Source organism: Phyllopteryx taeniolatus, chromosome 9 (assembly GCF_024500385.1).
Source record: "Phyllopteryx taeniolatus isolate TA_2022b chromosome 9, UOR_Ptae_1.2, whole genome shotgun sequence".
Taxonomy (NCBI): Eukaryota; Metazoa; Chordata; class Actinopteri; order Syngnathiformes; family Syngnathidae; genus Phyllopteryx; species Phyllopteryx taeniolatus.
In genome coordinates, this window is record NC_084510.1 from 29,947,133 (window position 1) to 29,960,799 (window position 13,667).

The 13,667-nt window shown below is 44.7% G+C and overlaps 1 protein-coding gene across 5 annotated transcripts in view; it reads right to left on the bottom strand.

The window, feature by feature from the left end:
- Nucleotides 1-412: 412 nt before the first annotated feature.
- Nucleotides 413-13,667, bottom strand: part of mtss1 (MTSS I-BAR domain containing 1) — a 38,792-nt gene continuing 25,537 nt past the window's right edge. For 4 of the 5 annotated variants that reach the window (XM_061784404.1, XM_061784401.1, XM_061784406.1 and 1 more), the window contains 8 exons: nt 8,348-8,505; nt 8,174-8,281; nt 6,904-7,001; nt 6,711-6,786; nt 4,554-4,679; nt 4,294-4,444; nt 4,130-4,156; nt 413-2,732 (listed from right to left, as the gene is read on the bottom strand). In XM_061784404.1, the coding sequence (XP_061640388.1) occupies nt 1,798-2,732; nt 4,130-4,156; nt 4,294-4,444; nt 4,554-4,679; nt 6,711-6,786; nt 6,904-7,001; nt 8,174-8,281; nt 8,348-8,505 (1,679 nt within the window). In that variant the 3' untranslated portion in view covers nt 413-1,797. The remainder of the gene's footprint in view (nt 2,733-4,129; nt 4,157-4,293; nt 4,445-4,553; nt 4,680-6,710; nt 6,787-6,903; nt 7,002-8,173; nt 8,282-8,347; nt 8,506-13,667) is intronic. The other variant, XM_061784402.1, reaches the window with a different exon arrangement.

The following is a 13,667-nucleotide window of genomic DNA, read 5'->3' on the forward strand; positions in this document are numbered from 1 at the left end:
TTGCTCAATAAATATTCTTAACGCCTGCTTCCACAATGTATTTTAAAAATATTGTATAATCCAATTTGTTCTTCCCTTGTTTCGTTTATATATATAATATATATATATATATATATTAAATGTAATAAGAAAACAATACGGCCAGCCAAAGACGTTTTATCTACATTTTGTTTTACATTTAATTTGTCTTTTTCTTGATATTTCATTTTCAAAATGGGTTAACAAAATGTACAATTCATTTTGTTGCACTTGCATTTTTGTGGGGGGGAGGGGCAAACAAGCAGCGCGCTCCATTTTGCCTCGATTAATCGCTTACGAAGCCCATCGTTGTTGTACGGAAAACTACAAGCACAGAAGTACAAATATTGACAAACGAATACCTCGAGAAAGTATGAAAGAAGACAACAAGCGATTGGTTTTGACGAGCACTGTCAATATAATTATTATGATGGTGATGACTCGACACGCAAGGAGCGTGGCGGCGTGGAGGGGAAAACAACTACGAAAGAAATACAAGTACATTCCGTTGGTTTGTGCCCTCACCGGGACGTTTCCGACTCGCTTAAAGGATCTTCTAGAAAAATAAGACGTCGGCGTCATATCAGACGAGGCCAATGCAGAAAAATACAATGTGTGTGTACAGACATTTGATCAGGAATATATACAACCAGATAGCACGAGAGAGAAAGCCAGCTAAGCTGTAACCGTGGTGACCGCGGACACTAACAGGGCCGACCAAAAACTAAAAACATTGAAGAAAGAGTCAGTCTTTTGAATAAGTCAGCTAAACCTGCACAGCGTAAAAGAGGCACAAAACAAGCATGACATTCGTACTTTTTCATACTAAATACGATGTAACCGACCATAATCAATCCAGCTAAACGGATAAAAAAAAAAATATTTAAAACCTCAGAGTAACTTTTATATATATATATATATCATGGTTGCATCAATTTGCGAATGGACTGGAAAAAAAAGCATACCTAACCCTCAACTAGATGCTGAAAGCCAAGAGCGCCATCATGTGGCCAAACTGAGTAAAGTAACGGCAACATTAGTGCGCTTGTTCTCCTCATAGTCCCGCTATGTCAACAAATAAAAACTACGCTTAAAAAAAAAACAAACAAAAAAAAAAACAGCTCAATTATGAGGATTCTGTTCCATCCTAAAACTGCTGACTCAGCTCCGTTTCGTCCGACGTATTCGCAGTCATCAGCTTTAGTCAACATTTAATTCCAGTCATGAAGATCAGCACCAAAAAAAAAAAAAAGCCCAAGCATCATGCGTGATGGTGAATTACTAAACCCCACCCCGTCGGGAGTCTGGGGAAAAGCTCATCAAGCGCATCCAGGCCAGCCAGACTTCCTGTCCTGGAATCATCTGGAAGCAGGAAGTGACTCCTTACTAAGGGATTCAAGGGAATCAATCAGGAATTCTGAGAATCGACGGAAGGTTGACTTGTAAGCACGAACTGAAATGTTTTTTTTTGTTTGTTTGATTGTTTTTGCTTTGCGAGGCAAGCCAGCTTCAGATACGCTCGCTCGGAACATGAATTTTGGGTGAAGTGAAATAAATTGAGCAGTTGAGGTACTGCGATGCCCTCGAATGCGTGGGCAAGGAGAGCGCAATTCTCCAGCTTAACTCCTTGCGGAGATTCACCAGAAAATTTACTAGCGAGTCTCATGATCAAAAATATGAAGACAATCAAAACGAAAGGCAAAAAGGTGTGAAAATGCAAAAACGCGCACAACACTATGCAAAAAAAACAAAAAACAAAAAAAGATAGCCGCAGTGGTCTCAGTTGTGATTGGCCGGCGGGGGCAGCAGGGGGGCCGAGCGATCGTTGGTCACGGTCCTTTTGAGCGTCACGCTCCTGATCAGCTTCAGCATGTCCCTGTCCCCTCTCTCTTGCGTCAGGGCGTCCTGGTCCTGGTCCAGGTCCAGGCTGGAGGGCGGAGGGGGCAGCTCCTGATCCGTGTAGCCTAGGATGGAGTCTTCTTGCTGGGCATTGGAGGCCTGAAGCTGGCCTCTCTGCTGGTGGAAGAGCTTCTGTTTGTGCTGCTGGTTTTGGGTCTGGACCTGGGCTTGGATCTGGTTCTGGATGTGGGTCTGGGTCTGGATTTGGTCATGAAGCCGGTTCTGTTTCTCATGCTGAAACTGCTGCATTTGCACCTGGTGGTGTAGCTGTTGCAGTCGCTGCTGCTTGCCAATGCCGCCCTCTGGTGGAACGGTGGGCACGGGCACCGGAATGGGCATCTGACCGGGAACCAGCTGGTAGTACGGCGAGTACGAGGATGAAGTGGAGGAGGGCGGCAGGGCGCTGAGGCTCTGCGTGGAAGTGTAGAGTTTATTGTAACCGAAGCCTCCCCCGGAGGACGCGATGAACGCATTCTCGTCGCTCCCCGGGGTCGCCGCCCCCACGGGGACTTGCGGCGTGCAGATGGGGATAGGCACCCCGCCGCTGATGGTGCCCCTGCGGTACGCCGGCTTGGTGGACGGCTTGCGTCGGATAGTCGCCGTGTGCGAGCCGCCCGCCAGCTCCGTCTCGGCCAGCAGGCTGACGGTGGAGGCGGGACGCTTGGACTGCGCGAACTTCCGGAACTGGAAGCCCAGGTCCGAGTTCCTCGGCATGGTGGAGGACTTGTCAAAGTCCGACTGGCCGCCGCCATGCGACAGGTGGTGCAGGGAGATGGAGTCGCTGTCCCCGTGGAGGGAAATTGACTCGTAGTCAACTGGAGAGGGGAAAAAAAAGACGTATGACTGACAGCAACGTAGTACTTTATTTGCTCGTAGTGACTTTATTTTCAAAAGTCACTCAAATGCTAAAACTAGGGCTGGGTATTGGTAAGAATCTCACGATTCGATTTAGATTCTTTAGGTTGCGATTCAATTCAATTTCAATTCCTAGTGTTGTGATTTGATTCAATACTGATTTAAATGCTTTGATGCCAATTCAAAAAGAATTACAGTATTTATTTTCATGCCCGTGAACATACTGTATGTGGTAGGTCACCTCATTTTTGAGCAATTAGAACAGAGAGGAAAAATGTAGACAATAACAAAAGCAAAAAAAATAAATAAAAAAAAACAGTTCTGTTAACACTGAAAAAGTAAAGTGCACGTAAACTTAAATAGTTTTGAGTTTGTGATGAAAATAAAAATTCTACCTAGCACAGCTTACCAAAGACCTGACCTTTGTCTATTTCCTGTGTTCCAGAGGCATGCAAAGCACGCGCCATTGGCGAGGAGCTCAATCGATTAACAGGATTCAATGAATCCATACCGAATTGGGGGAGGAAATATTGCAATGCATCGATTCATCGATATTTTTACGCACCCTTAGCTAAAACAAACCAAATCCTTTTGGGAAATTTTTGCGAGTTGTAAAAAAAAAAAAAAAAAAAAATAAGCGACTCAAACACTAAAACGCACGCATTTTCTCTCTTATCGACACACAGTCAAAAAGACCAATGTGTATTGCAAAATTGACTTGGCACGCTTGAGTAAAAAAAATATATAGAAAGATAAATATGAATAAAACAAAGCTTTGCTACAGTTACAGATGTAGATGTGACGCTAAACACACTAATCGAGATGATCAAATCCTTGTTTTGTTGATATATTTGAGCAATGCCCCCGTGCAATGTCAAACGTAATTGTTCAATGGCATCATCACCCAACATCATTGAGCACCTTTTAGCAACTCATACACAACAAACAAATCAAATGGAGCAATCCGTCACTGTGATGCCATCGCACGCGGGCAAGGAGAGCCACGGTCGCCGATGCACCAGGATGCTTGTACGTAGGCTATATAACCGGACTAACTGACTCTAGCGTCTGACGTCACTCACTAGGCCACACCCCTTAAAGGCGCACATCCAACACACCAATTGTCCACTTTGTTGTATACATCATTTGTATTTGCTTTTTATTTTGCCTTGTATTATTACTCTGCTGTCTGCGGCCAGGTTGACATTGCAAAAGAGAACCTGCTCTCAATTGCCTTACCTGGATGAATAAAGGTTAAACTTTTAAAAAGTACACAATTTCAAGGAATGTGACGCAAGGGGGCGATGCAAGCGGGATGAGGAAGAGGGAAAGGTAGGGCAGACAGTCAGAGACCTACCATAGAGGGGAGGCTCTCTCTTTACAGCTGGAAGAGAAGGAAGGAAGTTTTTAAGCAGAGAAACAACACAAAACTGAGATGACGGACGGACGGAAACGCTCGAAACGGTCGCGGGGGTGAACGAAAGGAGCGCGCGGGCGGGCGGGCGCGTGCGTGCTTCTCACCGTGCGTGTGGATGGTGTCCTCGGAGCAGGACGGCGTGGTGGTCTGCGTGCTGTAACCGCTGGAGCAGTGCAGCGAGTCGCGGCTGCTGCGTGGCGCGTCCGACGTCAACGCGCCCAGAGTCAAGGCCAGCTGATCCCGGGCGGAACAAGGCTGAAGGGATAGGTTTTAATTGACATGTACTCTTAGGCGATCATCTCCAGCAAACCTCTTTCAAGACAATGCCACGTAGAATTGGGCATAGATGGGCGGACTTAACTACCTTTCCAGACGCAGACATGGCGCGGACCCTCTCGCCATGCGTGTGGGCGCCCTGCGGGGGCGCCAGGAGGCCGTTCTCACCTCCCGCGCCCGCAGAAGCCGGCTGATTGGTGGAGCCCACTGCATCCTGTCACACGCGCGCGCGCGCACACACACACAAGAAGGTCAGTTTGGGCAGACGTCTGACTGAGTACAACGAAACAACGACAAGGACGTTAAATGCAACAAGGGAATGAAACCCAAAATGGATGAAAATGGTTTCGATGCATCCCGATGGCGGTAATACTGGTGGCATGGTTGTGTGGAATCCGGCGTTCATTAATTTTCAATTAGCAATCAAAAAGGAAAAAAAAACGAGTCAGAACTTATTTTTGTCATTTGTTTGTTAATGTAGCACAAAAACAAAAATATGCCTGATTTTTCATCGTTCGACTTTTTGCTCAGATCCAAAATACAAAATGGAAAAACGAGCCACAGGACTGAATTTGATTTGAATATTTAATTGCTCGGGTTTACGTAACCTTGAAATCTTAACGCAGTGACAACCAAATACTAATTACTCCGTTTCCCAGTTAAAAGTAAGTGCATTTAAGTCATGGCTATTTGAACACAAACGGTGGAAGCAACATGTAGACAAAGAAACTAATAGTCACGACTATTATTGCAGCTGACGGAGTCACTTGTGAAACGTGTGCGTGCATCTGTCTGCATGATACAAAAACATGCGTGGTAGGTTGATTGAAGACTCTAAACTACCCGTAGGTGTGAATGTGAGTGCCGATGGTTGTTTGTTTCTATGTGCCCTGCGATTGGCTGGCAACCGGTTCAGGGTGTACCCCGCCTCCCGCCCGAAGATAGCTGGGATGGGCTCCAGCAGCCCGCGACCCCCGTGAGGATAAGCGGTAAAGAAAATGGTTGGATGGATGTTTTGTGTCACTTTCATTTTTGATTGACAATTCCAAATTTAAAAAATGAAGAAAATGAATGATTGCGCAGAACCACCAGGCACTCGACAGCAGGCGGGCGGGGGATGCGGTGAGGCGGAGAGCTACCACAAAGCACCAAACGAGGAAAAAAAATGGAGGCACTTAGCGCGTCTCACGGTGGTCGTATCACGCCGGCTGACACGGCGGCCCGGCGCAGGGCGCCGCCCGGGACCGGCGGCATAACCAAAGCGACCGCGGCTGCCCTGCCGGCCACCCAGGCCGGACGGGGAGCTCCCTTCGCTGAGGGAGCGGCCGCTTTCGTCGCACCCAATCAGAAGATACTGGGAGGAGCGCTGCTACACACAGGAGAAGCGGTGTGGTTTTTTTTTTGTTTTGTTTATTTTTATTGGGGGGGGGGGTCATTTTGGGAGGGGTACTCAGTGAAACATTAGCGTGTGTGCTATTGAACAGGCAGTGGTGGACTCCAGAGTTCTCCAGAACTGGACTTTAGGTGCTCTTCAAGTCTAACTGTTGACAACAACTACTTGCATAGTATTTTCAACCTTTATGATGGAAGTACGAAACTTGGATGAGATGATTTCTTCTTTCGTTATTTCCTAGGAGGAATATTCAATTGGAAGGTGAAAAAGGTTTTACTAATTGCAAAAAAGCCAGGGGACCCCCAGAAGTCAAACACGAGGCATTCCAGGCCGCTCCCAAAAGTGCCACGATTTGACATTGAATCAAAATGTTCCAGAAAATAACCACGCCATAAAAGTCTCACAAAAGACATGAAAGTTCAAACCATCGTCATGCAAATCTCCTGAGAGTTCAACTCAGTCAGCATATAAAAGCTTTTTGTGAGCTTGTCATTCAATATCAATTATAGACACAAATGTATTTTTCAGAAGTATCGTTTTGCAAACGCCTCGCCGCTACTTCAAACATCGCCTGCACAGTTTGAGCCTGGAGCAAGTGGATACACATGTCAATAGATCAGTGAAAATTTCATTATATTGAAATGCAAACCGCGTTAGGTCCACTGCACATGGGCAAAAGAATGGAAGTGCCAAACACTAGCGGGAGAAAAGAATGTGGCTGCCCACGAACAGACAGTCACTCGTCTTCTTTTTAATACCTTTTGTGTACGTCTCGTTTTACCGAGGTTTGGTCCTGCTGACTTTATTTGATTAAATATGCATACAAAATGCACTGCTAAGAGTCGAGGTTACCTGGATGTGCACTCCATCCACAGCACAGCTGATGGAGTCCAAGGAAGGGACGTGGCGCACTGCTCCAGACTGATAGCTTAAAAAAAAAAAAAATTTAAAAAAAATAAAAAACGTTAAAGACGTTAAAAACATGTTAAAGGCTGCAAAAAAATAAGTGTAAAAGCAAGCTACAGTGATTGAGAGCACATCCTACCTGCTGACGCTGCTCTTCCGGGACAACGTGTTGCTGGGAGAGGCTGGAGGCGTCTGGTAGGTGTAGCTGAAATCGGAACCTTTTAGGTCCAAAATCACCTAAGAAAAAAAAAATAAAACACTCAGGTGACTACGCTGGAATTTTTGTAGATAAAAAGATTTGTATTTTTTTTTTTCTTATCTCAAGTAGGCCATTTTCAGACCCATGTGGTTACTGAACAATAGCATCCATTTGTATTTAACAATAAATACATAAATAAACAAGTTTGAAATGGACCAAATTTGGACACAGGATGTTTCATCCGACGCCAGCGATAAACAAATGTACAACCCCAATTCCAATGTTGTGTTAAACAAATAAAAACAGAATGACCTATATTTAATTGAATACACTACATAGAAAAGACATTTAATGTTCAAACTGATCAACTCGATTGTTTTGAGCAAATAATCATTAACTGCCTGCAACGCGTTCCAAGAAAGCTGGGACAGGTGGCATAAAAAAGAGTGAGAAAGTTGAGGAATGCTCATCAAACACCTGTTGGGAACATCCCACAGGTGAACAGGCTGATTGGGAACAGGTGGGTGCCGTGATTGGCTAGAAAAGGAGCTTCCCTGAATTGCTCAGGCAGTCGCAAGCAAAGACGGGGCGAGGCTCACCTCTTTGTGAACAAGTGCGTGAGAAAATGAACAAACAGTTTAAGGACAACGTCCCAACTCCATTGGAATTGGGGTTGGTTGTATGTATGTAGTTACGTAGCTCTCGGGCTCAGCAGCATGTTTTATTAAGTTAAATGAGAACTTAGAACAAATAAATGGTCCCCTAAAGTTGCCTACAATAAATAAAGTTTTCCACAATTTCAATATAGCTGACATGTGAATCTTTCACTTATATCTTTGTTTTAAGGCAAAACAAAAACTGCAGGGTGTTCCCTGAGTCAGCAGCACCTCTTTGATAGATGGATAGATTGATAGTTAAGTTTGGAACGTGTTGCAGGCAGTTAATTTAACCTAAAAACAACAATTTTCCATCAGATTGCGCCGAATAAGGTTATTGCTTTGGCTGGCGCGCAAAAATTACATTTTGAGCAAATAATTCAGGATAAGCTCCAAAGAGAAAACCTGCAAATATGCAAATTCACAAATGCCGAACCACAAATACGTGGGGGATGACCGTACAAATCGGAATTCGGCAAATGGAACTGCAGTGTAAATCCAGCCAGAGAAGAAAAGGAGGCAGAGGAGGAGGAGGAGGAGGTAGTGGAGCGTACCTGCTCACTAGCTGGTGGCAGTTTATTGGGCTCGGCGGTCAGCGTGGTGAGATCCTCCAGGATGGTCTGCAAGTGGGTCACCTCACCCAGCATGTTGATCTCGTGGTCCTAAATAACACAAAGGGCACAATCAACACACGTACTACTTGCATTAATCTTCGCACACACACCGACCAGCACTGGCTTCAGCATTGTGACAAAGGTGCAGTAGCGCGCTCTCTCCTCTATGAGCGCCCGGCACACGGCCCTCTTCTCCGTCTCCTCCAGGATGGCGTAGCGCACGTTGACGTCTTGCAGCGCGCTGTCCAGCTGGCCGCGCGCCTCGTCCTTACCTGCACACGTGCGCACACGAGGAAGTAGTGTCAATGTCGCCAAACGATACATCGGGATGTAGTGTACTCAACTATGCACATAGGTAGGATTACCAATAAAAGTCCTAATGTTAAATTCCTTGTCAAGAAAAGAGTTCACACCATGGGAAAAATGCCACTGACCGTTTCTGTCACCAGGGGGCAGTCAAGACTACAGTTTCCCAATACAGTACATACTTGACTGACATTTAATATATTTCATTGTGAAATGACTGCTTTACTTCTAAATCGTTCTAATTTCATTCACACACATTTGTAATCCCCATGGGAAATAATGTAAAGTGGATTCGTTTGCCACAGACGGTAACTGGTGTCATTATGTCGTCTTTATTTACTGTACAGGGAAACTCCTGTCATGTAAGTGTGAAGAGAAATAAAACCTAATGACACCATTAAAATAAAGTAAAACTTCTTGGTCTCTAAAGAATCCCAGCAGACAGGTGGAAAAAGAAAAGCAGGGGTTCTCAAACAGTTTTGAGAAAAGACAAAAAAAGGTTGCAACATTACAAGATTTTTTGTTGGGAAAAAGTTGTCATGTTATGAGGATAAAGTTGTATTTTTTCAAGATAACAAAGTTGCATTCCTGTCAAGAACGAAGACATTCGTTTGGATGAAAAGTCATAATCTTACAAGAATAAAGTCGTATTTTCCAGGACAAAGTGGTAATATTATATTCAAGTCAAACTTAAACGAGGGAAGATAGTCCCATTGCGACAAAGCAAATTTCAAAAACTAAAATATTCTTGTAATGTTATGGCTTTTATTCTGGAAAAGATGCTTCCATTCCCTTTAATAAAAAAAAAAAAAAAAAAAAAAAAAAAACTATTGCCAAAAAAACCTTGCTCTAAGAAAATAGGTCTTTATTCTTGTAATACACCTTTTGACCTAAAAAAAACAAAACAAAACAAAACTGACTTTATTCTCTCCATCGCTTAACAGCCATTTTGCAGTTTCATAACCAAATCAATCTCTTGCAAACTTTTAAAAACAAAACAAAAACACGGTCACTTGTGTCAGAAAGTTAACACCGTTTGCGCGTGGGAGCACCGTGAGGTCAGCAGGTTCGCTTTCACACGGCTAACAGAAGCGCGGTGTCGCTGCGCCGCTAAGTCTGCCTGACGTCTGGCCTCCATAGAAACGCGCACATTCTCACACACACACACACACACACGAACACGTGCACAATGTGCGCCTGTGACTCGACAACCGCAACAACACGCCGACGCGAACAGAGAAGAAATGTGAAATAAAAACCATCAGAATGAGTATGAACTGCCTCCGGAATTTGAAAGGAGAAAGCAACAGTAGTCAAAAAAGTCGATGTTTGCTAGGCTTATTAGAAGCACTTTCTTTGGACGTAAAAACCAGTCCGTCCGCATTCCTCGCACGCACGGACACAGGCTGGGGTACACAGCTAGCCTGGGGCGGCCTTAAATGACATTCACGAACAGCGATAACAAAAAGGTATGTTGGACAGTGGCTTCTCCGTAGATGTCAACGGATAAAGATGACTGCTGGCTCCGCTGGCCTCGCTTTTTGGAGGTTTCGCATTCCTGCGCTGAGATCACCACGACGCGCTAACAAACTCTATATAGGAGAACGAGGACCTCCGGAATTGATTTCAACAATGGTGGAGAACGAGGGTCTCGTGTATTTACATGTTGGTCATGGGATTTGTACTCAAAAGGAGACTGAGGACAGCAAAGAAATGGGATGATGCAGCAAAGTGGACAACGTAGAACGAGGGTCTTGTGGATTTACCTTTTATTGCCATGGTTACGGATATTGTTTTATGCAAGAGAAGACTGCAGGCAGCAAGGAAAAAGGTCGCTGCAGCAAAGTGGAGACTGTGGAGCATAATACAACAATGGAGGAGAATGACGGTCTCATGTATTTCCTTTGTGGCCACGGCTAAGCATATTATTTTATGCAAGAGGAGACTGAGGGCAGAAAGGAAATGAGCCACTCCAGCAAAATGGAGACAGTTTCCTTGCTGCCCTTAGTCTCCTCTCGCATAAAAATCTTCTTACTTACAGAGAAGTAAGTACGAGGCCCTCATTCTCCTCCAGTGTTGTACTGTATTATACTCCACAGTGTCCACTTTGATGCAGTGGCCCATTTCATTAGTGCCCTCAGTCTCCTCTTGCATAAAGATCTGTAATTTGAAAAATGACATGATTCATATCTGGGTTTTTTTTTTTTAATTGTAAAGTTTGAAGGAGTGGACTGTTTGTCTTCTCTAGTAAAGCTTCTAAAACATTTCTCATCTCTGTTTCAAACGCTCTACCATCATCCCAGTCCCCACGAAACCTGCAATCTCGGGTCTGAATGATTACAGGACTGTCACCCTGACATTTGTGGTCGTGAAGTCCGTTGAACGCCTCGTGCTGGACCACCTCAAGAGCGGCACAGGTCCCCTGCTGGTCCCCCTGCAGTTTGTGTACCGAGCAAACAGGTCTGCGGATGACGCAGTCAACACGGGACTGCACTTCATCCGAGAACACTTTGACGGCGCCGGGACCGACGCGAGGATCCTGTTCGTGGACTTCAGCTCTGCGTTCAACACAACCATCCCCGAGCTCCTCTCCTAAAAAAATTCTCCAGCTCAGCATCTCGCCTGCCATCTGCCAATGGATTGACAGCTTCCTGACAGGCAGGACGCAGTAGGTGAGGCCACCTCATCCATACACACACACCATCAGCACCGGGGCACCCCAAAGATGTGTCCTCTCTCCACTGCTCTTCTCTCTCTACACGAACGACTGCACCTCAACGCACCCAGCTGTCACACTCCTGAAGTTTGCAGACGACCACACAGTCATCGGCCTCATCAAAGATGGTGACGAGTCTGCGTAATGACACAACCTGAAGCTGAACACGCTCAAGACTGCAGAGATGATCGTGTACTTCAGGAAGCATCTTTCGCCACAGGTGCCACTTCAGCCTGTCCAACTGCCCTGTGTCAACCGTAGAGACCTTCAAGTTCCTGGAAATTACAGTCTCTCGGGACCTGGAGCGGGAGACCAACATCAACGCCATCCTTAAAAAGGCCCAGCAGAAGATGTACTTCTGAGGAAGCATGACCTGCCACGGAAGCCGTTGAGGCAGTTCTACACAGCCGTCATGGAATCAGTCATGTGTTCATCCATCACAGTCTGGTTTGGTGCTGCCACAAAAAAAAAAAAGGACAAACTCCGACTGCAACGGACAGTCAAAACTGCTGAAAAAATTGTCGGTACCCCCCTATCTACACTTGAGGACTTCCACGCTGCCAGAACTAAGACAAGAGCATGCAAAGTCCTCTTGGAGCCTCCACATTCTGGTCACCACCTCTTCCAGCTCCTTCCTTCAGATAGTCGCTATCGATTAACGCAAACTAAAACCCGCAGACATCCCAACAGCTTCTTCCCGCTTGCTATTAAATAAGTGACTCGCCAGAGTGTATTGTTATGCTTTTATGTCTCAAAAGTATGTATTGTCAAAATGGCTGTCTATTGTCATACTAGAGCAGCTCCAACTACCACTGCAAATTCCTTGTGTGTTTTTTGCATCCTTGGCAAATAAAGAGGATTCTGATTCAGCTAACGATATCATACATTAAAAAGTCAAATGATCACTAATAAGTCCCTGGTGATGATGTAGTGGTTCACTGAGTTTACGTCCCTCTCAAAGACCGTGTGAACGCGAGTGTGAAAAAGTTGTCCGATAATTGACTAGCGACCGGTGCAGGGTCTGAAGAGGATATTCGAAAAAAGATGGATGGATGCTTCGTAAAGAAAGAATGAAGAGGAACACATTTTGATCAGCCAATGAACTTGATGCTCACCTTATATTGACAACTGAATAAAAGACCTCACTTGAAAACACCCTAGTTAAAAAAAACAACCAAAAAAAAGCCAAAAGTGTTTTAAAATAAAAAAATAAAACAAAAAAAGAACACCAGCAGTCCACAAACCAGCGGGTGACGGCGCTGTGGTTCAGTCTCCGTCTATCAAAAGGCCTGCGCCTCAACCTCAAGGCGACGTGCTTGGCTAAATGACCGTTTGCTGTAACAATTAAAAGCAAAATGTTTGCTTAGCTAACTCCACGCTCCCCAACAGAAGGAGTTTGCCTTCGGGATATTCCCTCTTTTGTGTACAACATGACAAGTCAATGACAGCCCAAGGTTATTCTTTCCATGGGTCTTTCTTAAACTCTCTCATTTTATTCAATTTAAGATTACGTGAATAACGTTTCAAATCCTTATAGTGAAGTATATAGCATAGTGACCACCACCTTAAAAGCTCTCTCAACTCCTCCCACCATCTGCCTCTCGCTACGAGCAACTTGAGACGCTATCTGAAGTGGTCGCACACCACATAATGATAGAGCGTGTCAACACACACGCGCGGAAAAAAGCGTGGAACGAGCCGTAATTATACTTCACCCAAGCCTATCACGAATGAACTGAAGTGAACTGAAACAAGAACGAAATGGACAATCAAAACGGAGCTTGGGGACACGAACGCCCAAGCAAAAAGCAAAAAGTACAAATACTTTCTTGCTGTACTTAAAGACCCTGTAAAGTGAAAATAAACAAGACTTCTTAATTTTACATACCACAGAGAAGACCGTTAACAAACGTGCCGTACGAGTATTTGAATGATAAAAAAAAAAAAAGAATGGCCAAGTATATGAAATGAGGATTTAAAATCGTGAAAAATTAAGCAGTTGTTTCCACTCTGTAACGCGGTGGGTGTGGCCGCTTAAGGGTGTAGGCGTCGCTAACTAGCTTCCTCACTGCGTGTCGCAATTACACCAGAGAAGCGATGATGTGAATGAAGGCGCTCAAGTTTTTCGTAGTAGGGGAGGGCCGAGTCGTGCCGGGACCTAAGCGCATCACTGGACACCATTATAGCCATGCCCAAACAAATTAGGAAAACTGTAATGGTGAAAAACAGTCGCCACAAATGAGTATCATACAGTTCTCAATTTTTTCCCATTTTCTGCAATTATCTTCAAACGTATACAATGTAGTAAGAAACAAATATTTCAATTCACTTCGCAGGGTTTTTAAGTGATTTGAGTTGAATCAGTCCTTTCATTTTTACTCGTGTTTTTTACACAAGCATCTGTACTTCTAC